We start from the raw sequence: 26,403 nt of genomic DNA, 5'->3' as shown, positions 1-26,403 counted from the left end.
GCCCCATTGATTTTTATCCAGCAAATGGATATAATTTATCCTAATACCTTATCAAGACCACGGGGTGGGGGTGGGGGTGAGGGACAGGCCAGCCAACAGTCTGAAAAAAAAAAAAATGAAATTTCTATCCACACATATAGTCACAAAAATCTTCATACTCCTTTTGTGCATAATAAATTGTCAAGACTCAGTGACAACACATTAATTCAAGTGACTTCAATTTCATTTTTTCTTGTAACCTTGAGAAGGTAGGAGAAGCATCATGTAGACTTATCTCCCCAGCCCCTCTCCCTCTACCACTTCTAATCACTCAAGAACAGAGATCTAAGAAATGGATTAGTAGACTATCAGTGGTATTATGTATCATTACTTAAAGAACCATGCTAATAAAGCCAGGGTCCTAGGACTAATCTCTGCAAAGGCCAATTTGCTTACATTTGTCCCAAGGACCTGGACTGTACTCCTCTACTAATTGCAGACAGCTTTCTTACACTGTGTCCCACCGGTCACAAGACAGGGGACTAGCAAGGTGGTAAATGGCTAAAAACAAAACTATCTTCACTAATGGGGGGGAATAACCCAAAAATAACCAAAGCCCCACATATAATGGGTTAAAAGAATCTTACCCATAAAGAAAAAAAAAAACAAAATTTTTATCCCCATGTTAAATGTATTTCAAGTCTCAAATATCAGTTGACAGTTAACATTTGACTCCTGAATTTCAGAAGTACCTAATACATTCTACACAAAACTACATACAGTCAAGACCCTGCTGCTACCCAATCTGTGCAAAAATTGTTAATTCCATACATCCTTTTATATTTTAAATAAATATCTATGTACCAGTTTTTAAATATTTGCCATTAGTTATTTGGTTCAGAATACTGTGAAAAATTCAGCTAGGAAATTATTCAAAAACTGTATTCTGTATTTTTTTTTTTATTTTTCAAACACCAAGTGTCCACATTTAAAATGCAGAATCTGCAAATCTAAATTAGTCTAATAATCCAATTAAAAATAAAACAAAACAGCTTCCTTTAGTATCACAATACATAAAATGGTATTCTAAACCCCAAGTGGCAAGGTTAACTACATGACGACAATGCCAGAAGCTGTAAAACTCATTAAACCACTTAATGAATAGGTCAGTTTAAAGAACAGATCTATGTTCCATGACTATGCATGAAACGAGCTTCCATTGTATTATAAAGGCTCAGCAATTCATTCATGTCATAATATGGGGTCAAGCAAGATTTTATTTTTACAATGACAATTAAAAAATGCATTTAAACAAACAGAAGTCCTCCCGATTGTTTAAAAACAATTCTATTTGGAGGGTAAAATATATTTTAAAACACACTGACTTACCAGATTTCAATTGTCAGGCTGCTGACTACTGATGTGAAAGTTTGTATTTAAAAATATCACAAACATCTTTAACAGTGAAAATTTCAATGTGATAAGTTCCATTGCAAAGCAATTTTCACCTGAGTAGATTTTGAAATTTAGTGCTCATATATTTGGGGGGAGGTGGGGAAGGAAAGACCCACTGTATAAGATACTGAGTTTAGAGTTGATTCTTTCACACAAATAACCCAGGGAGGTTGAAGAAACATCTGTTGTGACCTTCCCAGGACACATGATGCCTCTCTTTCTCCTGGAAATTTGTTCTGACATTAAGAATTCTCAGTATCCATAATATTTCCATTTAGTTACCCATTCAAGCATAGCAACCCAATTCATTCAGTTTTATACAACAGTGTCTACATTATATACATGTTTAATTATCAATAGGAAATAGAAAATAAAAATTTACAGTGACTGAGAAAGGTCAGAAAATGGGATAGGAAAAGTAATACTGTATAATCAGAATATCCTATTATCCTACCAGTTTTAATGACAGGGTTTTTCCTTTATTAGTTGAAATACAAAGAAGGCATAGGGGATCCCAGGAAAATAACACTATATATCAGAAAATTCAACGTGCTCCACCATCAGGATTTCCATCACACATTTAATTTCTTCTGTACAATTTTTATAAACGTGTTTTTCTTTTCAAAATCATCAGATTTCCAGATTAAATTCAGCACTACACAGTATGCCCTTGAAGTAAAATGAGGTTACCTGCTTTATTTGGATACCAAGTTCCCTTCCAGACAGCATTAAAATAAAGACAAGACTACACAGATAAAATCCAGTATAATTCAAATCCAACAATGAAAAATTTCCCCCATATTGTTGCAAAATTCGTTCTACTGAAATGCTTTGCTACAATAATAAAAAGCATACATTACATATAAAAGATACCAGTGTACTAAAAAGTGACAGAAGTGGACTAGCAAATCCTTCAAAGCACATTATTATATAAATGACTAGCATTTAAAAACATTTCTCCTATAAAATGTAGGTCATATACATTTATAAATTGGCGGTTTTATTTCTAAAGCAGTGATGTGTGTGTTCAAATAGTTAGCTGTTCTGTACAGTATAATATCTACTCAATTCAAACTACAATAGGTTTGTCTTTCTTTGTATTGAAGTTGAATAAATTCATCTGATCAGCTGAGAAATCAAGCTTGAAAAATAAGTATCTAAAAATCAAAGTAGAAAGTTTAGAATTATTGAAATGTAGCTATGAAATATGAAGAGAACTATTTCACAATGGAGCTGAAGTCACCTCAAAACTTATGGGCTTGAATCTAAAACAGAAACAAATATTAAAATCCAAAGCAAACCACAAAGTTAGGTAGTACAGAAGCAGGAAAAACAAAACAAAACAAAACAAAACAACACACCCCCTTCCTTCAGTGTGATGGGCACTAAGTTTTGCGGTCTTCCTCCATCTTGCAGAAGAGTGGTAAGGCCATTCAATGCTTAGTGAAAGTGAGTACAGATGAAGTCAGATTTAGCCTGTCTCCCCTGCAACTTCAATTATGCTGTGTAAACAGTGTTATGTTCCAACAGGAGGAACAATGGAATTTGCTTATAAAAACTGATTAAAGAGAATCATTATTAAATGAAATAAGGATAATTAATAACTCTGAAATGTTTTTAGAACTTTCCTGATGCTACTTGTAAAGTTAGCACTGCTATGTATTATTGCTTACATACAGTACAACATCATATGCCTTCTAACATAAAGCAGTACTGTGATTTGTTTGTACATATTTACAGATTCTTAAAAACAAGCTGTAAAAACATTACATACTTTCAGACAATACAAATTAGCACATTGGTACTCACTTCAAAACAAATGGAATGCATAACATTAATAAACATCATAAAGGAAGACTCACATAAAAGTCCTTGATTGTCAAGACACGTTTATATATAAACTCTAACTGTGCAGAATTAAAGATTCAATCATAGGTACATCCTTATTTGATGAACCGTATTTACAGCATGGTATTGCATAAAAAAATAAAATAATGTTTACAGGGTTTTACTTTTTTATCCATTGGATTAAAGAAAGCAACAAACACAACAAGAAATGTTTGTCTGCTTTAGTTTTGTTTCCTACCAAAGTTTAAGTGAAAAAAAGGAAACATATGGTTTTATTTGCAGAATATAGCAAAAACAACTGGAAAATTATTTCCCTGAAATAAAGCAATTTGAAACGGAAAAAGTTTAAATTAAATTGCAGTGTCAAAAAGTTTCTCATTGATTATAATAGTGCTTCTTCAAGTAATTATACTGTGAAAAAAACAAGTTCTACTTTAAGATGTTCTATGTCTAAGAAATGTAGTACTACAGTAATGCCTACTTTTAAAGTTTCCCGGCTTTTTTTTTTTTTTTTTTTTTTAAACAGCCCTTTAAAAACTCAAATTGGTAAAATGAAAGAAGTGGTGAAAGATCTAACCTAGCTGGCACTTTGCAAGTTTCTCTTTCCTGTGGAAATGAAAGCCTACCCTGAGCACAAGACCTCTTTTGCCTCTCAGCAAGGGAAAATTACCCGACCACTGACAGTCCTCAGCCAGAGCTAAAAGGATGGGTTTCTATAGTACCAAGTAGAAAATCTGCAAGTAGATCCAAAAGATTTAAGAGCCACTCAAATATTCTGAACCAAATGAAATATGTGTACAATAAGATGTTAAAAAAAAAAAAAGCTTTTAGAAGAAGTTTAACAGATACTCCCTTATCTAACACAAATCTGTTTCCAATCTTCAAACATAAGAATAGGTCCTAAGTGAAAAAGCATACCTCACTCACACGACCAAAAGCTCAACGGTATAAGAGCATATTTTAACAGAATAATTTGCTCACTGAGAGAAATGAGAAACACAAATTGCAAAAGGGTATCTCATATCCTCAATATTCTGAACAATGGCAGCACAAAAGGCTACTTACTTTTACTATTAATGCCCAGATAGAAATGAAGTAACTTTCTACACCCAAGTGGGGAAACCCAAACTGCTGAGATGTTTATCATATGATGATAATACAAGGTAACTCTGGTAGGCGTTTAGAATTTCACAGTTAAGAGAGGGATGACTACTATACTTAAATAGTGAATCAGTAAGTTATGCCAAAGTATCACTTTTCTCAAAAATGCTTATAATGTGGTAGAAAAGTCTGCCATTATGTAGATTTAAAGAAATGTGTTGAAGACAGGAATGCAACACCTGCACTTCTGCTTGCGTAACTACCATTTGCAAAGGCCTTCCTTCCTTCCTTAGCTTACCCTAACTGCTCAGCAGTAGAGTCACATTCTAAAAACTGTGCTGGTGATGTTAAAACAAACAAAAAACTGGATATCGTACCAAGAACCACATCAAAGTTGTTAATAGAACAAAATTTTTGACCAGACTCAAAATAAAAAATCAATCCAGGAAATAAAGGCCTATTATCAAATAGTAGTATGAGAAAAATACAAATGCCTATATAGGATGAGCACAGTTTCATCTTTAACATCTCACCTGAACAAAGCCTTCTTGCAATTGTGTGATGTGTAACACAACACACATCATTCTTAAAAGTCAGTAATGGCAGAACTTAAATATCTACTTCAAAGAAGTCTAAAATTCTTGAAAAATTTGGCAGCAAAGAAAGCTGTCAAATAGGAAAATTAATATTTCAAGCAAAGCTTAATAACCAAAATACAGACAAAACCACATTAAACATAATTTATACTCATTATCATAAAACACCGAAATATTCAAAATAATGTAAAAGATGTTAAGGGTGGATATTTTCTTTGTTCCCTTTCTTTATGAGAACACTCTTGGGATAATATTAAATAAAAGAAAAAATAATTTAAGTGTACAACATTCTATACTGAAATAAAGACTGCAGATCTACAGGGCCAATATAAATGGTAAAGTGGAAATTAGCAACAATAAATTTTCACCTTCCAAGGATATTAATTTTCGATTATCACTGGTGCTACACATCAGTATGTGCATTGTGACAAAGTTGTTGGAAATAAACAAAATGCTGGAACAAATTAAAGAGGATAATAATATAATAGAACTAACGTTATTTTCCAAAAATTTTAACTGTCCAATGTGTAACTCAAACCGTCATTCTTTAGAAAAGCATATATACGTGTTTATATAAACGCACTATTTATTGTACCATGCTGTATTATTTTAAGACAAAGTATAAAAAAAAAAACATTCGTGGTATAGGGATAAAGTCTGTAGTTTATTTAGATTTTGAAATGCAACAAAAAAGTTTCCGATCACTCATCTAGCTGAAAAAGAAATTGTAGTTACTAGAATTAGTAAACACTTTTGGTTTGTAAAATTGTAATGAGCAGTGTTCATTAAAAAGTAATTCAAGATAAAATAAGCAATTAAAATGCCCATTTCTTTAGTTTCTCTGGATACTGTTTAATTATCCAATCTATCAAGATTCTAGAAAGAGAAGGATTAAACCAGGTTTTACAGTTCCAAAGATACCCAATTTCCTTTTATTGCCAAAAATTAAAATAGTCAATTATGAGATGATTATGACACAACCATATCAAACCTAAAAATCTAATTTTTTTTTACTTTGAGAAATCAAAAATACCAAATAGATTCTAAGTGCTCTATGTTAACTGAAGTGTATATGTAAAGTAAAATACAATTAAGCTTTAAAACGTGGAATATACATTTTGTGTAAGCATTATGTTCTTGGGAATGTAATCTACAGAATATCTTTTTACTAAAACTCCAAAACCTTGATACCTGCACATGAAAAATCATAAAAAATATCTAAGTACAACTGTACAAAGAAACTGACACCAATATGCATACTTCCATAGAGAAGTGAATGCTTCAACAGTTATGTATTTTGGTAAAAGTTCTGAAAGTATGCATATTTTAAAAGTAATTAGGCTTTTAAATAGTGGAATCTTAGACTATCAGATTTTTATTACTTTTTCTCAAAAAAAAAAAGTCAACATAATGCAAAATGAAAATCAAGGGTATATGGCATATCATTCTTTTTAAAAGGTGTTTTCTTGGTTTCTTTTTTCCCCCAACAGGACACGCTAATTTATTTAAGCCATAATCTCTTGACATTTAAACTTTTAAGTTCACTCTGTCTGTAAAGTATACTCAGATTCCCTGCTGAAGTGCAATGACTATGCTGAAAAACTTAGAAACAGTATGAGTAAATTTCACACAATTACTAATCTCCTAAGAATGTACAATGTTTATCAGTTAGGAAACAATTGTGCGAAAGTCTTTTTTTCCTTTTAAACTTGGTGTAGGTGGAATAGCAAGTTTCTGTTCTAAAACAAGTAATGCATTGCTTCTATAAAGGTGACAACATGTAAGGCAGTTCAAAGAATGCTGACTAACCAAACAAATGCAGTTATTGGATTATCTTGCTATTCGTATCAGCTTAACTTGTTTTAACGCATTGCTCTTAAATCTGTACAGCACTCCATTTTACACAGAGTAACCCCACTCTTGATTAATCTGTTCTAAAGTGCCAGTATTATTTACACATTTTTTTAGCCAAAAGTCTGGCCAGTTGTGGCATCAGGTGAAGATGTCATCCCAGCTCTATTATCATTTACATTCACCAAGGGAAATTCTGGAAATTCAGCACTTGTCCCTGGTCCCCGAAGGTTCACCTGTCCATTGGCAGTGCTAAATTGAGTAGCTATTCCAGCTCTTGATCCATGATATGGAGCACGGAAGGGCTGTTCAAAGGAGCTCATTTGGTAAGCTTGGTGGACAGGCTGAGCCTCAGCTTTTTTCTGAGAAGTCACTTGATCCAAAAAGTCCTGTGTTGATGTGGCAGAAGCATGGTTTGTCTCATCACCTGAAAAGGGAAACGAATGCTGTGAATCACCAACTATTAGTCCAAAGTGGGACTTATCTGGAGTTGTTCTTAGTGGAGAATTCATTCCTGATCGAAAGCTGTTGATGGGCATGGCTGCATAGACTTGCTTGTCTATGGAAGAGAATGCTGGCTGATTTGGAAGGGTCTGGTTATCAGTCACAAAGTTAAGGCTCGGGCTATTCAAATAGGCATCATTTTGGCTAGTTCTGTCCAAAGCCTGCTGCAGAAACTTTGAGTATTCCTGCAACATGTTGGCTTTATCTGATGAGGATGCTTGGGAGCTTGATCCAACATTCTCTGCCTGGGTGACCTCAGGGACTTCTGAAGAATTTATTGATATGCTAGAAGTCACCTCAGTGTCCGCAACACTGAAGGATATCTCATGCTGTCCATTAGCTTTATGGGAGTAATGATCCAAGAGAGTCTGCAGTACTTCATCTGGAATAACATTTTTGTCATGGTTACTCTTAATCTCCACATTCAATGCCTGTGAATCTAGTATGGACGCCGTAGTACTTTCATCAATGACACTTGCCACAGCCGCTTGTGTAACAGAAGGCTGAGAAGCTATAGTACCCACATTCAGCGCATATTCCCTACTATTGTTACTTGCTGCTTGAAGATACCGCTTCTTCTTCAAAAACTGCATGGCATCATCATAATTAGTGCTACTGTGCACAGGTTTACTGGGCCCCTCTTGCAGATTATCAACCTGATCAATGTCAGCGTTGCCTTCTGAGTCCAGCAAAGCTTGTTTATCCACGAGTTCAAAAGCATACTTTGAAACTTTGCTCTCTTCGTATGTGGATAAAGGCGAAATTGTTTGATTTTGCTCCAGTGGCTGTTTCAGACTTCTCTTACTATTAATTTTTTTGAGAACCAACTTAGGCGGATGTATTTCTCCTGATGCATCTTCTAAATGCGATCCCCCAACTGAAGAATGTGGCATTTCAACAGCATACTCCGCTACCATATACTCATCTTTTACTTTAGTACTTGAAGAATAAAGAGGCAAGTAATCATTTTTGTCTTTCTTCAGGTCAGACTTGTCCAAAGCACTCTCTTTGTCCATCCCAGATGATTTTTTTTCAGTTTTCTGCCTTTTCTTTTTTGGCAGTGAGTTATCTTTTGGTGATGTAGAAAAGCCAGAATCTTCCTCAGATGTCAGAAGGCCACCTTTGATGGCACATCTGTTTAGTTTTTTGTCATGATTTTCATGGCACATACGTTTATGTTTCAATACACGATCTGTTCTGGAAAAATACTGTCAAATTCAGATTTTGGCAGTCAGTTTTTTGTTTTAGTTTGTGTTTTTCGTCAAGCAAGAAAAGAAAAGAAAAAAAGCAATTAATATGAAGGTATATATAAGTATAATAAAATAAGAAATTCCAAACTAATTTGTTCAGCCAGTTGTCTACTGTAAATCTGATCAGCAGCAGTGGGGAAGTTCTTCACACGGTTCTAGTAGCAACATTTTCTAATTTAGTTTAACAGAATTATTTTATGATCTTAACTAGGATAGAAGAATTTCAATGTCTATCATACCTCAACAAAGTGATTAAAAAAAAAAAAAAAGAAATCCCCAAAACGAAAACAAACATTTCAAACCACCCCTTACCTGTAAACAGTATTCACACTGGTAAGGTTTTTCTCCACTATGAGTTCTCTTATGCCTTTCCATGTGATATTTTTGTATGAATCTCATACCACATTCATCACAGCGAAATGGTTTTTCACCTAGTACATAATATAGAAAGTTTAAAACAAAACAAATATTGTAAAATAATGAATTACTTTACCACAAAAATCTCTAAATAAATGGCTCTTAAAAACTGCCATACTTTGCTCTTTTTAAATGACAAAAACTTTGCTCCTATATTAAATGTATCATCCAATGTAATTTGTAAAAAAATATTTTGCTTTACAAAAACAAAAGAATGGCATGTGCCGTTGGAAAGAAAAGGCTATAGGCAAGTATACTCAGTTTCCGTACCTTTCTATTATGTGTGTACATAACATACTCTTTCCATGAAGACCAGCAGTACCAGGAACTTAGAGCAATGTGAACACTGTTTCAGTAGAGTGGCTGATGCTTTACATCTTTTTTATTCAACATACAAAATAATGTTTTAGAAAATTCTTTGAAAAAAGAAAATGTTACCCATATATAGTTCAACTCAACTCTTGGGTACACCTTTTCAATTCTTCATTTCTTTTCAACAATTATTTATGGTTAAATGAAATCTGAATCCTAGGAAATATTCTTAAAAATCTAATTTATTAAAACATAAAAAGCACTTAAATTAGAGACTAAGTTTCCAAAGGCGTGTTTATACTGATCCTTTTTCTCAACCCAAACCAGCATTTCTCATGTCCTTTTGGGGAATGAATCAAACTGAGTGCTGCTAATCAGACACACAACTCCTGCCTCCACCCCCTCCATTTTATTTTTTTAAAGTTTCATAAGGACTGATTAGCTGTAAGGAACCATTTCTATGAAGATCTAGAATAGTTTTTACTGATAAAACCACAATAAACAGAAGGATGTGACAGTAAGTTAACTTGAATAATACTTTTTTGGGAAGCCACTGTTTCATATGTTCAACCAAATCTTACTGAATACTTGCCCTCTCTACCCATAACCCTGCTGTAGGAGATTAAAAGTATAAGATCCATTACTTGGCCTCAAAGAGCTTAAAATGTTACTGGGAAAACAAGATACACACATTATAAAGAGACAACCAATAAACTATGTCCAGCTCTAGTTTACCTTTACAACATTATTTCTCACTACCTCTCCTCTTAGAAAACTTTCCCTCTAGCCATCAAAACACCCACGACCTGTGCTTTTCTACCTCTGCTGCAGGTTCACACTGCTCCTTCAGTCAGGAATGCCCACCTAGGGGTGCCTGGGTGGCTTAGCTGAGCATCCAACCCTTGATTTCGGCTCAGGTCATGATCTCAAGGTCGTGGATTGAGCCCCATGACGGACTCCGCACTCAGTGCAGTCGGCTTGAGAGTCTTTCTCCCCTCTCCCTCTGCCCACCCCTCCCTGCTCTGACTCTCTAAAATAAATAAAATATTTCTTTTTAAAAAGAATGCTCACCTCTGTGTTCAAGGTGCCACACTTCCTTCAAGTCCCAACCCATATCCTCTGGGATTCTCTGCTCCACACTTCCAGGGGAAAAGTATCTTTACCTTTTCTAAATTTCCACAGTACTTCATCTGAGCCTCTCCTATAGCTCTCATTACTATTACTGTTATCTCATTATTTTGTTTTATTTATTTTATATTATTATGTTATATTATTTTGTATTTATCTAATTATTTTGTACATCTCTACTCTACCAGATCACATTTCTTTTGGTCTGAATCTGAGTCTAAATTATCTTCATGTAACTCAAAATACTTTGTGCAATTTTCAAATGCCAAATGAATAACATAAATGGTTATTACAGTGGATTATTACTGGGAAAAATGTTACTGAGCTGGTATGATTTGGAAAAGCTTCTTGCAAGTGTTAGAATTTAAAGTTAATAGCACCTTTTTTTTTTTTTTTTTAAGATTCTATTTATTTGACAGAGAGAGACACAGCGAGAGATGGAACACAAGCTCGGGGACTGAGAAAGGGAGAAGCAGGCTTCCCACTGAGCAGGGAGCCCGACATGGGGCTTGATCCCAGGACCCTGGGATCATGACCTGAGCCGAAGACAGATGCTTAATGACTGAGCCACCCAGGCACCCTAGTAAATAGCACTTTTTTTAAAAAAAATTTTTAAAAAGATTTTATTTACTTACTTGAGAGAGTGAGAGAGAGAGAGCATGAGATGGGAGAGGGTCGGGGGAGAAGCAGACTCCCTGCTGAGCAGGGAACCCGATGAGGGACTCAATTCTGGGACTCCAAGATCATGACCTGAGCTGAAGACAGTCGCTTAATCAACTGAGCCACCCAGGCGCCCTGAATAGCATTTTTAAAGAAGATGTGTATATGATTAAAGCCAAAGAAAGAAAATGTAGTAGAAAGTAACAGAGAAACTAAGAATTTAGTTACTGTGAAATGTCCAGGAGAAATGGTGCCTACGAAGAGAATTTAATTTGGTGATGATTACTTGAAACTTTCTAGAATTCAACTTCCGTTAAAAAAAAAAGAAGAAGAAAGGAAAGAAAAAAAGAATGTGATTTCTGTAATTGCTATGGAGTTACCGAATTTTAGGGCTGAAAGAACCACAGAGACCCCAAAGGCTGATGGTGGTGTGGCAAATGGCTCTAAGCATGCCACCTAGACTTTAGGACAGAGTAGTTCCACTTCTGTACACTGGGGTTTTAAGTAAGGACTCCAAGAGTTCAGAGGCTAGAAGAGCTTAACACAACTAATCGAAGCCACTTATTTCACAAAAAAAGGAAATACTGAATTTCAGAAAAGTCAAGGCACTTGGCCAAAGGGTTAGTCAAGTGAATAACTAATGAAGTAATGGAAGCTGGGAAAGAAGACTACTTTTTTTTTTTCTGTTTAGAACGTAATTTTTTTTCTTTTCTTTTTTAAGAAGACCACTTATTAAGAAAGTTGGGAAGTGAAAGAAATGAAGGAGATGAGAAGCAGTAAATTAGGAGGCAGGCAATCCATTCAAGAGATAAGTACTGGTAAGGATGGGGAAACTGATTTATCTGAAGCCAGAAAGGAAGAAGCCAAAGAAGAAGAGAAATGAAATACTAGAATAAACTGAAATACTATGGTTAATAATCAAACAACTAAATCTCAGAGGACCTAAGATGAAAAGGGAGGGTACAGGTCATATTTTAGAAAAAAATAAACAACACTTCCATATTTTGAAATAAAGAATGTAGATGATAGAGCTTATCAAGGTTAGAAATCATTTCTCAAAAATGAGAAAGGATAGAGGAGAAAATTAGTGAACTGATCAGAATTCCATTAATTCTGCGTAGTAGTCATAGACTAGCAGACTTACTTTGTTTAAGATGGTTCATATTCTCCAATTAGATCTATAAATTTCTATAAATCTCAAAAATTGAGAACCTAATCCTAAAATTCATTTGGAAATGCAAGGGATAGAGAATAGCCAAAACAATCCTGAAAAACAAAAACCAAGTAAGACTCACACTTCCTAATTTCAAAACCTAGTACAAAGCTACAGTAATAAGTAAGATAGTATGGTAATGGTGTAAGGATAGACATATATACCAAAGAACAGAAATCAGAGTCCAGAAATAAACCTTTACATTTAAGGTCAACTGATTTTCAACAAAGGTGTCAATACCCTTCAATGGAGGAAAAATACTCTTTTCAACAATGATGCTGGGGCAAATTTGATTATCCACATGAAAAAGAACAGAGTTGGACCCCTACTTCAATCATATACAAAACTTAACCCAAAACAGATTAGAAGCCTAAATGTGAGAAAACTGTAAAACATTTAGAAGAAAACACAGAAATATCTTGACCCTGGATTAGGCAATTATTTCTTAAACATGACAGCAAAAGTCTAATCAACAAAACAAAAAATACAATGTAGTTCATAAAAATTAAAAACGTTTGTTCTTCAAAAAACACTACCAAGAAAGTAAAAAGGAAGAAAGGTAGCTGCTGCGGGAAATAGTTTGGCAGCCCTCAAAATGTTAAACAAAGGATTACTATATGTCCCAACAATTCTACTCCTATATACATAGCCAAAAGAAAATAGGGACTCACTCAAACAGATACATGTACCTCAATGCTCATGGAAGCGGTATTCACAACAGCCAAAAGATGGAAACAACTCAGTGTCCACCAGCAGATGAATACATAGGTAAAATGTGATATATACAACAATGATATATTATTCAGTCATAAAGAGAAATGGAATTCTGATACATGCTATGACATGGATGAACCTTGAAGAAATTATGTTAAAGAAGCCAGACACGAAAAGAACATTGAATGATTCCACTTAGATGAGGTACAGAGCAGAAAACACACAGACAAAAGTAATAGAGGTTACCAGGGACTGGGAGAGGGAGGAAAGGAGAGTTATACTGTTTAATGGTTAGAGGTTTTTGTTTGGTCACACAGTACTGTAAATATACTCATGCCACTAAATTCTATGCTTAAACATGATTAAAATGATAAACTTCCATTTTTTTTTAAGTGAAAACATAACCCAGGGAAGGCGGAAAATTATTTGCAAATTATATTATCTAACAAGGGCTATACAACCAGTATACGAAATGACACTTACAACTCAACAGTTAAAAAGACAAATAATCTAAGAATAGGCAGTGGGTCTGAACAGACATTTCTCTGAAGATACGCAAATAGGCAATGAGTACATGAAAAGATGCTCAACATTATTACTCATTAGGGTAATGCAAATCAAGACCACAATGAGATACCACTTCACACCCAATAAGATAGTTAAAATAAAAAAGATAATCACAAATGTTACCATGGATGTAAAGAATCTGCCCGTATTTTCAAGACCCATTTGCAGTTTCATCTTTTAGGTTACATCTGATACATTTCTGGTTCATCCTGAGGTTCACGTGACTATCAGTTTTCCCAACACCATTTACTGAGAAGTTCTACTTTTTGTGATCACTTCTTTATCAAAATCGTATACTAGTGATTTCCATGGGTCTATTTCTAGACCTTCGATTCTATTCTGTTTCATTGGTCTGACTATACATAAGCCAGAATGAAAACGTTTTAGGACTTCATTATATACTTTATCATCTGGTGGAGCTAATACCCTCCTTGTTCTTCCAGTTTGTTTTATCTACTTTCCATATTATTTCAGAATTATCTTGTCTAGTACTTGAGGGTGAGGGGAAAGGACAGCTGCCTGAAATGTTTACACTAACTTGCAAAAAACTGATATCCTTTATGATGTTGACCTTTCTCACCAAAAAAAGATGGGGTGGGGGATATGCCCTCCTCCCATTTAACCAAATTTGGTTTCATGTCCTCAACAGTGTTTTAATGATTTCTTCATACGGGATTTTTCCACATTTCTTGTTGTTGACACTGTAAATGAGGTATTTTCTTCTATTATATCTTCTACTGTGGGTGTATACAAAATATATGGTTTTCTACCTCACTAAATTTATAAGTCTGCAATAATTTTTCAGTTGACTCTCATGGATTTTTCAAGTATAAAATAATGTTGGTTGCAAAAGTGGGTTTTTTTGCCTGTAATGTTTTTCTTTTGTCTACTTCTGCTGGCTACTATCTCAAACATGATGTTTATCATATTAAAAAGGAATAGTGATAATGTGCTCTACGTCTTATTCCTGACCTTGGTACTTAGAAGAAAATCCCTTTATTGTTTTTCCCTTGAGGACCAGGGCCCCTCCACTAAAAAGAAAGACAACCTATACAGCATTTGAGTGATTTTAAGCATTCTTGAGATATAACAAGAAGTTTGTAAATACTACTTATAATTCAGGAAAGCAGTAATACGGGAGGAAAAAACAAGGTGTTCCACTAATGGTAATTTCTAATACTCAAGAGGCCTGGGATTTCTCTTCTAATTGCGGAGACCACAATTTCTTCCCACTGTGGTGTTTCTCCCTAGTAATTTTAATACTGCACAAATTGAGCCTTTCTCTCATGTCTGATCGTTCTTCACAATTCCTTCCTTTACTTTCTGAGCTCTAATCAAAGTGGCCTTCTTGCAATTCCTAGAACTATCATGTTTTTTCTTTCCTTTAGGATCATTTTCTCCCAAAATTCCTCCCCAAACCACTTCTCTGTTATGATAGTGAATCGCAAAGTGCTATATACTCAAGAAATGGTATCTACTGTTCTGATTCACAGGATGAAAGAGACAATTATTTTAATAACGACGTCTTCATAAAATCTAACCTATGACAAAGTTCACATGGCCTACCTAGTAATACATACTGGACAGCAGAAGGAATCATCCATCTTTAGTAAGTCATAAAAAAGGGTAGGTATAACAAAATTTACAACAATAAATATTACACTAACCAAAAAACATCATGCACTACTGTGACAAGCATTATAAGTACTTAAAAATACAGGTTCTACAGCCAGACCAGCTGGGTTTTAATGCTGGTCCTCAGCATTTCTCAACTGTGAGAAATTGAGCATGTTACTTAAACTCTTAGGACTTGATAATCTTATCTGTTAAGTAAAAATATTAATAAAACATGCCTCAGAACCAAATGTTAAATGAGATAACCTGTGGGAACTAATTTAAAAATGAAACCCAGTATACTTAATAGCTCAATAACTGTTAGGTATTAAAAATAGAAATGAAGAGGTTAATTAATAAATGATTATCATTATATTTACATATTGATTATAGTTACAACCATTGGCTGGGCTATATATCCTAAATGTTTAAAACATTCTTAACTTAAACAATAAATTTTGGAAAAGGGAAACAAGGCGGATTATTGAAATAAATACATGGGCTAGTAATCATATACTCAGTTATTTCCTTAAAACCTTAGGGAATTTAGAAAATATATCTTTGGCATATAGTCTTTCCAGGAGGTTAAAAAAAGATCATTTATCTGTCTAAGAAGAACACATATACAAGCATACCTCAGAGACACAGCAGGATTCAGTTCCAGACTACCACAATAAAGCAAATATTGTAATGACATGAGCCAAATGAATTTTGAAATTTCCCAGTGCTATATTGATACTCTACTATAGTCTATTAAGTGTGCAGTAACACTGTGCCTAAAAAGAGCACATCCCTTAATTTAAAAATATATTACTGCTAAAAAATGCTAACCATCACCTAAGCTTTCAGCAAGTTGTAATCACTCATCACCATAACAAATATGAGAAAATCTGAAATATGACTGAAGTGAGGTAAGCAAATGCTATTTGAAAAATGGCACTAATAGACACGCGTGATGCAGAGTTGCCACAAACCTTCTTAAAAAAAAATGCAGTTATCTGTGAAGCACAGTAAAGCAAAACACAGTAAAGCAAGATATGCCTGTACTGTGCAGGAAACTATATTCTATAGGAAATAATCTGAGACTAAACTCTAACCAATGAAGTATAAATTAGGTCATTACATAAAAACTGTGAAGCTGCCACAGTAATACAAAGACATGTCAGTTAAATCAAACTGAAAACAAAACAAAAAAAACAGAAGTCTTAATTTGACTAATGAGAAAAGTAGTTTTTCTGGGTAGCAAAGTTTTAAAAACAATCTTTCCAGTAGAATAGAATGGCTTTCTTTCCCTAGAATGGGGGTCAGGGAAAAACTTCAATTCTTGCCATTTTCAACTTTAGAAACTGACAGGGGTGCCTGGGTGTCTGAGCTGGTTAGGCTTACGCATCCTACTATTGCTGATTTCAGCTCAGGTCAGGAGCCTGCTTGAGGGTCTCTCCCTCCCTCAGCCTGCCCCCGCCAACTGCCACCCCCAACCCTGTGTGTGCACTCCCTCTCTTTAAAAAAAAAAAGAAAGAAAGAAAGAAAGAAACATTAGCAATATTTGCCCATCTTAAAAAAATAAGTTGGGGTAATCACTTTCCCCTACAAAAGAAAATGAGGAAAACGTTCATTTCCTCTACACCTCTTTTCTTTTGTGGAGCTATGAAATTATGTATTTGCACTGCAATTTTTAAAATGGTCTAGTTTCTGTAAGATGAAACAGCGAATGACAGGTGGGGAGTTGTTTTTTGACTTACGTTTTAGACTTCTGCTTTATTAAACAGACAACACTGAAAAATAATGAATCACCTCCAGTAAGAGCAACATCCCAGCAGACCCAATTCACAATTTTAAAGATTTAAGTATGAGTTGGTCTAGGAATCATATGAGAAAAATAAACGAACACTGTCCAAATTCTAAAAATAAACAACATCACAAAATTATGGCCATTTCCACGCCTTATTTTTCTGTAAGTTGTGTATTATGCATCCAATGCATAGCTTGTAATAACATCTAAGCATATTAGCACTAAGTATTTGTCCCAATGATGACATGTAAGCAGTACAAAATCAAAACTAAATACCAAAAGGAAATTTAAATTAGAATCTCAAAATGCGGGGCATTTGGGTGGTGCAGCTGGGTAAGTGTCTGACTCTTGGTTTCAGCTCAGGTCATGATCCTGGGAATGAGTCCCGTGTCAGCCTCCATACTCAGCTCAGATTCCACTTGAGATTCTCTCTCCCTCTGCCCCTCCTGCTTATGCTCTCTCTCTCTCAAAAATAAATACATCTTTAAAAAAAAATCTAAAAACATAAAACAGATTTTAAACAACAGTGAGCTAAGTAAACACTATTCTGTAAACATGTCAGTATGATTTTGAACTTAGTATTAACCCCCATTTTCCAGCTACCTCTTGAAAACAAGTGCTCTATAATAAAAGATCAATAATGAAGATTACATTAAGCATATAAAGAGGTTACCAAATCAACTGACTCTACACTGAATCACATATACTGCATTCCATAAGAAGAAAGAAACCATCATCAGCTTATTTTCTTTCTTATTTATGGCATTATCTTCATGTAAGACTGGACAAATGCCCATCAGCTTTCTTCCCTTTTTTAAAAAAAATTAACTACAGTATCAAAGGGCGAGGAACCATTCTCAAAAATATACTTTTCTCAGGACGCCTGGGTGGCTCAGTCAGTTATGACTTCAGTCCAGGTCATTAGCCGAAGGTCCGGGAATCGAGTCCCGCATGAGGCTCCTTGCTCATAGGGGAGTCTGCTTCTCCCTGTCTACTGCTCTCCCTGCTTGTGCTCTCTCACTCTCTCTCTGAAATAAAATCTCTAAAGAGGACACCTGGGTGGCTCAGTCGTTAACTGTCTGCCTTTGGCTCAGGTCATGATCCCAGGGTCCTGGGATCAAGTCCCACATCGGGCTCCCCACTCTGTGGGAGGCCTACTTCTTCCTCTCCCACTCCCCCTGCTTGTGTTCCCTCTCTCCCTGTGTCAAATAAATAAATAAAATCTCAAAAAAAAAAATCTTTAAAAAATACATACTTTTTTCATCATTAAAATCTTTTTTCCTAATTTGAGTCCTAATCAGGCTTTTTGCCCACACTTACAATTGTCTCTTACTCTGTTGCAATAAAATGATGTGCCTTTTTATATTAACTGCAACCTACACTTTAATTTCATATACAATGCATATGAGAAATACGGCAGTGGTTCTCTGACGTGGGAAAGGAACGTAAGTGAACTTTTAGGCAAAAAACCCAGATATAGTGTGAGAATTAGTGAAATTTCAAGCAGCATATCTTTTCTGAGTTCAGCTGTCAATTAAATAAAGACAACAAACAAGCATCACAGTTCTAGGAACAGAGCATGAAGTAGTTCACCTCAAGTACTCTATTAATTTTTAAAAGTGTTATCTTAAAAATGCAGGTGAGAAACACATTCCAATCTAGAACACCTGTCTAATTTTGTCTTCAAGCTTAACATTTTATTGAGCACCTGCTATGTGCCAAGCATTTGCTGGACACTCTTACACTTAAATCAACTCTATTCTTGTCAATTAAGTACATTATCTACATTTGCCAGGCTAGGAAACTTTTGCCCAAAGTCACAGTACTAATAAATCAGGCCCAGGAACAAATCCTGGTGGCACTGTGTCAAGTCCAGAAAAGCCTTATCAGCAACAAATGCATCTACCTAATGGTTTATCTCAGAGCAATCCCAAACTGTGGACCAATAATACAGCAAGTTGTATCCCAGACTTTCATCAATTCATTTAATAAGTACTAAGTGTCTGTCACTGTTTGGAAATGACAGAACATGAGTGGTTGCAACCTAGGTCTTCTTGTTTTGTTTTGTTCCCCCATACACATACTATCTGGCTATCTGGTAAGTTTTTACAAAGGAATACACCTTTAAAAGCATCACCACAATCAAGAGGATGTATTTATCTAAAACCACAAAGTTTCTTGTTACTCTGTAAAATCCCTTCCTCTCACCCTTCTGTCATTCCATTCTCCCTTCTCAGGCAACCAAGTATCTAGTGTCAATCCCTATAGTTTATGTTAATTATTATTACGAGTATTTTCAAACATACACAAAAAGTAGAGAATATAAAGAGTACGCATGTATCCATCCTCAGCTTTAATAATTACCAACACTCAATTTTATTTTATCTAATTTATCCCATTATTTTTTCTTCCTTCACTTCTTAGTTTTAGCAAGCAAACTTTTTACTGGAGTACAAAAGTCACAGAGAAAATAATCATAATCATAGCTCACTGAATTTTCACAAAGTCCACTGACTCATTTAACCAGCACCCATAATCAAGAAATAGAACATTACTAGCATTTTCTAAGCACCTCATGCAGTCTCCCTGATCACTAATCTCTCAAAGATAACTACTATCTAGACTCCTAACACCAAAGATTAGTCTTCCCTTTTAATAAACTGTAATGGAAATCTTAAAGTATACAAGAAAGTACTCAGGAGATACCGTTATCATATTTTAAAAACAGACTTAATGAGAATATACCTACACAAAAGTATACAAATATATAAATGCAGTTTAAATGAATTTTCTCGAGGCAAACAAATCTGTGTAAATAGCAACCCACCCAAGAAACAGAATGAGCACAGAAGCATTTCTACCCCCTCTCCATTAATAACCACTATCTTGATTCCTAGTGCAAATTCACTTTGCCGTGTTTATGAATTTCAAATGAATGGAGTCACAAAGTATGTATTCTTTTGTATCTGGCTTTGTATACTTAGCATTATGCTTTTAAAGATTTATCCACAATATCATGTTTAGTATTCCCTCATATGAGTGTACTTGGGATTTACTGATTCAATCCTTGATGGAATTTTGGGCTATCAATAGCAATGCTGCTTTAACATTCTTGTACTTGTCTCATGGGGAATATATGTACATTATAGAAGCATTTAAAAAAAACTAGGAGTGAAAATGACAAATTGTAGTGTTTATATATTTGCAGCCTTGGTAGATACAGTATACTAGAGATTGAACGTCCCTATTTTCATACCTGCCAGCAGTATAAATGGGTTCCTAGCGATCCACATCCTTCTAAGTACTTGGTACAGTGTGCATTTTTCATTTTAGCCATTCTGGGGTGTGTTCAAATGGTATCAGATTGCAATCTTAAGTAATCTTCCTTATGGCTAATGAAACAGAGTATCCTTTCCTGTGTTTTCTAATCATCTGGATATCCTTTTTGTGTGTTAAGTGACTGCTCAAGAGTTCTCCCCACTCTTCTATTAGCTTGCCTTTTCCACGGTAGTTTAGCAGTAGATTAGTAGTTCTGTACATGTCAGGCTTAGTTTTCACTTCCTTTTTTTAAAAAATTGTTATGTTAGTCACCATACAGTACATCATTAGTCTCTGATGTAGTGTTCCAATGTTCACTGTTTGCTTATAATGCCCAGTGCTGCATGCAATCTGTGTCCTCCTTAATACCCACCCATCCCCCCACCCTGCTCCCTTCTAAAACTCTCCATTTGTTTCCCGGACTCCATTTGTTTTCTTTTCTTTCTTTTTTAAACATTTATTTGACAGACAGAGACACAGTGAGAGAAGGAACACAAGCTTGGGGAGTGGGAGAGGGAGAAGCAGGCTAACCACTGAGCAGGGAATCCGATACAGAGCTCGATCCCAGGACCCTGGGCCCATGACTTGAGCTGAAGGCAGATGCTTAACCAACTGTGCCACCCAAGCACCCCCAGTTTTCACTTTCTTAATGGAATCTTTAATGAACAGAAAGTCTTAAAATTAATGTAACTCAATTTGTCTATTTTTTCTATCATGATTAATACTTTCTATATCCCAGCTGAAAAAGGTTATAGTCATCTTTTTTCCCCCTCTGTGATATTTCCTAGTGATAGCTTCTATTTCACTAACCTTCTCTTTCATTATCTCTATTCTTCCATTAAGCCTATGTTAGGTATAGCCTGTACATCAATTATTTTTTCAGTTCTAGAATTTCCATTTTCTTTTTTGATGGACTGCAATTTTCTGGTAAAATTCTCCACGTTTTTGCCTACTTTCTGTATCTTTTCTACGATTTTCTTAAAACTTATTAGCCACAGTTTAAAATGTAAAGTCCTGGGGTGCCTGGGTGGTTTGGTCAGTTAAGTGTCTGCCTTCAGCTCAGGTCATGATCCCAGGTTTCTGGGATCAAGTCCCACATCAAGTGCCCCGCTCAGCGGTTAGCCTGCTTTCCCTCTCCCTCTGCCTGCTGCTCTCCTTTTTTGTGCTCTCTCTGTGTCAAATAAATAATAAATAAAATCTTTAAAAAAATAAGTGAAATTTGAAGCCCTTTTCAACTAACTCTTACAATCTCAGCTACCCAAGAGACTGTTTTTATTGTCTCTATTTTTCCTCTTAACTTTCTGTGGTTCTGTCCTATTATTTGGTATGCACTGAATGCAAAACACCATGCATGAAAAACTGTAGAGGCTCTGGATGATATTAATGTCTCTTAAAGAGGGTTCACCCTTTCTTCTGAGCACTTATGTAGGGGTTGAGAACTTAAAACCTCAAATGGATTAGGCCAGTCTGAGATGGGGTTATTTTATAGCAAGCCCAAGATTCTGGCTTTTCAAAATAAGAAATGCTTCTTCTCTTCCCCATTTCCTGTCAACTATCAAAAAATGGCCAGTGACAAGCAAACTGCCTGACTGCTTTAAAACTTAGTAGCAACTACAATACTTCTACAATAGTACTTATAAAATTTTATATAATCTGTTCTAATAGTACCAAGTCCCTATGAATTTCATTATGGACTTTTAGATTATTCACTGTGAATGAGGATCATTGCTTACTGAGATTGTGCCATTTATTTAATACATAATGTGTTAATATCATTTTAATTGTTGCAAAGCATGAATCTGCCAAATTACATTCTATATATTAGAATAAGTACAAATAAATTACATGGTAAAAATATTTTCCAAAGGAAATTTATTTTCCCTATGATGTAAATTAAATTCTTTTAGTGCTTCAGTCTGGTATTAAACACTAATGTGAAATTCAGTTTAACCAGTTTTTTAGATAATAGAGGTTACATAAGAACACTAATCTTACCCACTGAATATAAAAAAGTATTCACATTATTTGAAATATATGATAAAACTTATGTTTCATATTAATAGGCAAAAAAATGAAGCCTAATATTTCTACCAAATTTTTAGTTTGGATTTCTGCATACTGCAGAAAATAACTAATATAGATTCATTATCATTTTACTTTTTATTTTATATTTACACTTAGAAATATAAATTTAATACTGTATATAAACATGAAATTAAATCTAACATTACTTTGGAAAATACCAAGAGGTCTTTCAAGAAAACAATGATTTTTCTATTAATTGAAAAAAACAAGTTTATGGGAGAAAAACTATATATCACATATCTGATATTAAGTAAGTACATAAAGAACACTCAAAACTCGCAATAAAAATAAACAATCCAACTTTTTTAATGGGCAAAAGAATCAAAGAGATACTTAACCACCTCCAAATACATATATTTACATGCAGATGGTAATAAGCACATAAAAAGATGCTCAACATGTTTGCTCCTTAATGAAATGCAAGTTAAAACCACAATGAGAGACAAGTACACGCCTGTCAGAATGACTAAAATGAAATGTGATGATGACAAGTGCTGTGGAAGGCTCTTAAGTTACTATAGAAGGCAAAACGTATAGTCACTTGGGAAAACAGTTTAGTGGCTTCTTATAAAAGCTAAGCATACACTTAACGATATGACCCACAATTCCACTTCCAGGTGGTTTCCTAAGTGAAGTGAAAGTATATTCACTAAACAGCTGGACGCAAATTCTTATAGCAAATGTTTACAGAAGCTTCATTCATAACCACCAAAAACTAGAAAACCACTGAACTATACCTCAATTGGAGAATGAATGAACCAGCTGTGGTATATCCATACAACAGAAAAATGTTCAGAAATAAAAAAGAATGAAATACTGATACATTAACAACATGGAGGACTTTCAAATGCACTACGGTAAGTGGAAGAAGTCAGACTCAAAGGTTACCACCCATATAGTTTATAGGATATTCTGAAACAGGTAAAGAATGGGAATTGGGGAGGGGTTAACCTTAGAAAGATATGGAGGAGTTTTGGGGAGTGATGGAAGTGTTCTATATCTTTTTTTTTCTTTTTAGAGACCAAGAGCACAAGAGGGGTGTGGACAGAGGGAGAGGGAGGCAGAGAATCTTAAGCAGCCTCCACACCTAGCATGCCTAGCACGCACGGAGCCAAACATGGGGCTCGATCGTAAAACCCTGAGTTGAAAATAACAGTCAGATGCTTTAACCTACTGAGCCACCCAGGGACCCCACCCTTTTTAAGTAGGCTCCATGCCCAGTGTGGAGCCTAATGCAGGACTTGAACTCATGACCCTGAGATCAAGACCTGAGCTGAGATCAAGAGTTGGACATTTAACCAACTAGCCAGGCAGGCACTCCCTGTTCTGTAGCTTGACTGTGGTGGTGCTTACACAAATGTATATGTTTATACATTCGTATACATAATGGATACACTAAAAATAGTAAAGTTTATTATATGTAAATTGTACCTTAGTTTAAAATAATTTAAAAAAGAAGTCTGAAGTCAAGAAAACATACTTCCCTTAAGATGAAAAAGGTAATGAAAATTTAAACATCTAAATGTGTATCTGTATAAAACATTAGAAAAATTCCAAGCTATTTTGCAAAATAAAATAAATCACTATTATTAGTCCATCTTCCTCCAAAAGATCAAAACTTTCCAACTCATTGATGAAAACACTGGTACTAGGAACTAACTCTGAAGTTCTCTTTTGATTATTTTGATTTTCTCAGTGAAACAATAATCAGGAAATCAGCTGAAAGTGAGAGGGCAAGAGGAAATGTTGGAAGTTTATGAAAAGGAGAAGGTATGAACTATTCGTTTGAGAGAAAGGTAGTCAAGCTTTTTCGGTAAAAGATCAGATAGTGAATATTTTAGGCTTTCAAAGTCCTATAATCTCTGTTACAACTACTCAACTCTGTTACTTGTAGGGAAAAAACAGCCACTGATATTCCGTAAAGGAATGGATATGGCTATGTTTCAATACAATTTTAATTATAATTAACAGGAAGCAGGTGAAACTGCCCCCTGGGCTGAAATATGGACTCCATCTAGATGACTGGACTAAGGAACTACGTGCTTTCCAGCAGGCATTAAGGGTCCTGCTTAACATTTAAGGTGACCCTAATTCAGCGTAGCTTTCTATTTTATTCCAGAGATTGAGGAAGTTAAATTTCCCTAAGTTGTGATTTAGCCAAGTGAGTATTATATATGAGAGAGAGAGCAAAAAGCGTTGAGTGTAAGCAAGAGAGTGGTTATGATAAATGAGGACAGAATTTAAACTGAAGAGGAAAGAGATGATGAGGAAAAGGAATGCTAGTGAAAAGGAGGTAGAATCGCTGGATTATAGGTCCTAGTAGAGACAAAAGGCTGTTAAAAACTAAGTACAAGAAGGCATCAGCAGAAATGATAGGAGGCAGTGCTTTGAAAATGAGAAACAAATCAGGAAGAGATTAAGGTTTGGTAGCCACTAGCCTAAGGTATGACCAAGTGTGAAGCAGAATGAATGACAAGATCGTCAACAAAGCAGAGGTCTAAGAGCTGAGAGTAGGACATTCAAAGAATAAATTTTTACAGTAGTCAGCAAACTTGTCTATAAAGAGCAAAAAAGAGCCAGATAGTAAATATATTAAGCTTTGTGGGTAAAGAGGTAAAATCAAGGATATTGCATATATACTTATATACCAAAAGAGAAAAAAACTTTCACATATTCTTACTGATGATATTCAACACATCGTGATGATAATGATAATAAGAGAATATAACTTCGGCCACACAGATGTACTCATGATAAGACTGGAATTATTCTTTAGGGGAGGACATAGCATATCACTGAATTGGGGTTCAAAGTTAGTGTTCCCTAACATCAAAGTTGATTACAAATGTTTATCTGCTAATGCTGATCTGTAATGAGATTTTACATATTCTTTAAAACTGTTTTGTCACAAAAATTCTGACATTAATCCAGAAAAATATAATTTTAATTAAAGTGTCATTCATCACTTGGAAGGCATTTATAGAATTCTATTAGATTCTTTTCTTGATATTTGCCTTTTGCATGCCGTTACACTGCAGATTAATTACTTCCTACTGAAGAGGAGGTAGAATTACGGTTTAATGGTGGCAAAATATGAAAATTTCTTTTGCACTGACATCAAGGTCTGAAATCTGATGAAAATACAGTCAAGGTTGGAAAACGTTATCTACCCCGTGTGTGTGTGGGAATGGAGATTTTGCTTCTTGTAACTTTTAACAACATAGCAAGTGTATAAAGCAGTATTTTGTGATTCAACATTAGCAGCTGTCAAAACAACTTTACAATATAAGTTTAACTATAAGCATTGCTTTCCCCTCATAGTATTTGGTTTAATTAACTAAGAAACATTTTCAAATCTTCAGTAAAAGCTTATTTCCAAAGCCATTTTCCAGTGTTTTATAAAATAGTGGTTGACAGTAGTTAAAAACTCCCAATGAAACTTGGCCAATTCTAACATATTAAACCGCAGTGCAGTCGGTAAGTCAGGATATTCACTTCTGTATCAGACAAAAATTCATGGGAGCAATAATGGTTAAATCCATTAGACCAAACAGATTACTGCTGACACTATTGGTTCATGGACACATAATAAATTCAAACGTTTTCCACAACATACTGCTCATGTAATACAATGAATAGCCCATAAACTTTAAATGCTTTACATTTTCTCAAGCTTTGTAAATTAGTCCAACTGAACATTTTCAGCTCTACACATACTTCTCCCACCATCAGCTGTTAACACATCTTAGTGGAGTCCACTTTGGATTACATACTGAAATAACGTTTTCTCATGCATTCTTTTTAAGGAAATAAAACTATCTTTATTGAGATTTAATTCACATACCATGCAATTCAACCATTTAAAGTGTATTACTCCATTTTGAAAATATTCTTGCCTATAGTTGTTCCACAAAGGCTAATTCTTCCGTCACTTCAAACCTGGCATTGTCTCCTTGAATAAATAACAACTGGGTAGTATTGGTAACATCTGTCAACTCA

At 34.8% G+C, this 26,403-nt stretch overlaps 1 protein-coding gene across 6 annotated transcripts in view; it reads right to left on the bottom strand.

Annotated features, from left to right (window-relative positions):
- Nucleotides 1-1,448: 1,448 nt before the first annotated feature.
- The window catches only part of ZNF148 (zinc finger protein 148), a 122,927-nt gene continuing 97,972 nt past the window's right edge, over nt 1,449-26,403 (bottom strand). For all 6 annotated transcript variants that reach the window (XM_032869444.1, XM_032869439.1, XM_032869443.1 and 3 more), the window contains 2 exons: nt 8,897-9,015; nt 1,449-8,542 (listed from right to left, as the gene is read on the bottom strand). In XM_032869444.1, the coding sequence (XP_032725335.1) occupies nt 6,944-8,542; nt 8,897-9,015 (1,718 nt within the window). In that variant the 3' untranslated portion in view covers nt 1,449-6,943. The remainder of the gene's footprint in view (nt 8,543-8,896; nt 9,016-26,403) is intronic.

This window comes from Lontra canadensis, unplaced genomic scaffold (genome assembly GCF_010015895.1).
Source record: "Lontra canadensis isolate GAN:19392208 unplaced genomic scaffold, GSC_riverotter_1.0 scaffold38, whole genome shotgun sequence".
In the NCBI taxonomy this organism is placed as follows: domain Eukaryota; kingdom Metazoa; phylum Chordata; class Mammalia; order Carnivora; family Mustelidae; genus Lontra; species Lontra canadensis.
This window is presented reverse-complemented; position numbering and strand designations above follow the sequence as displayed.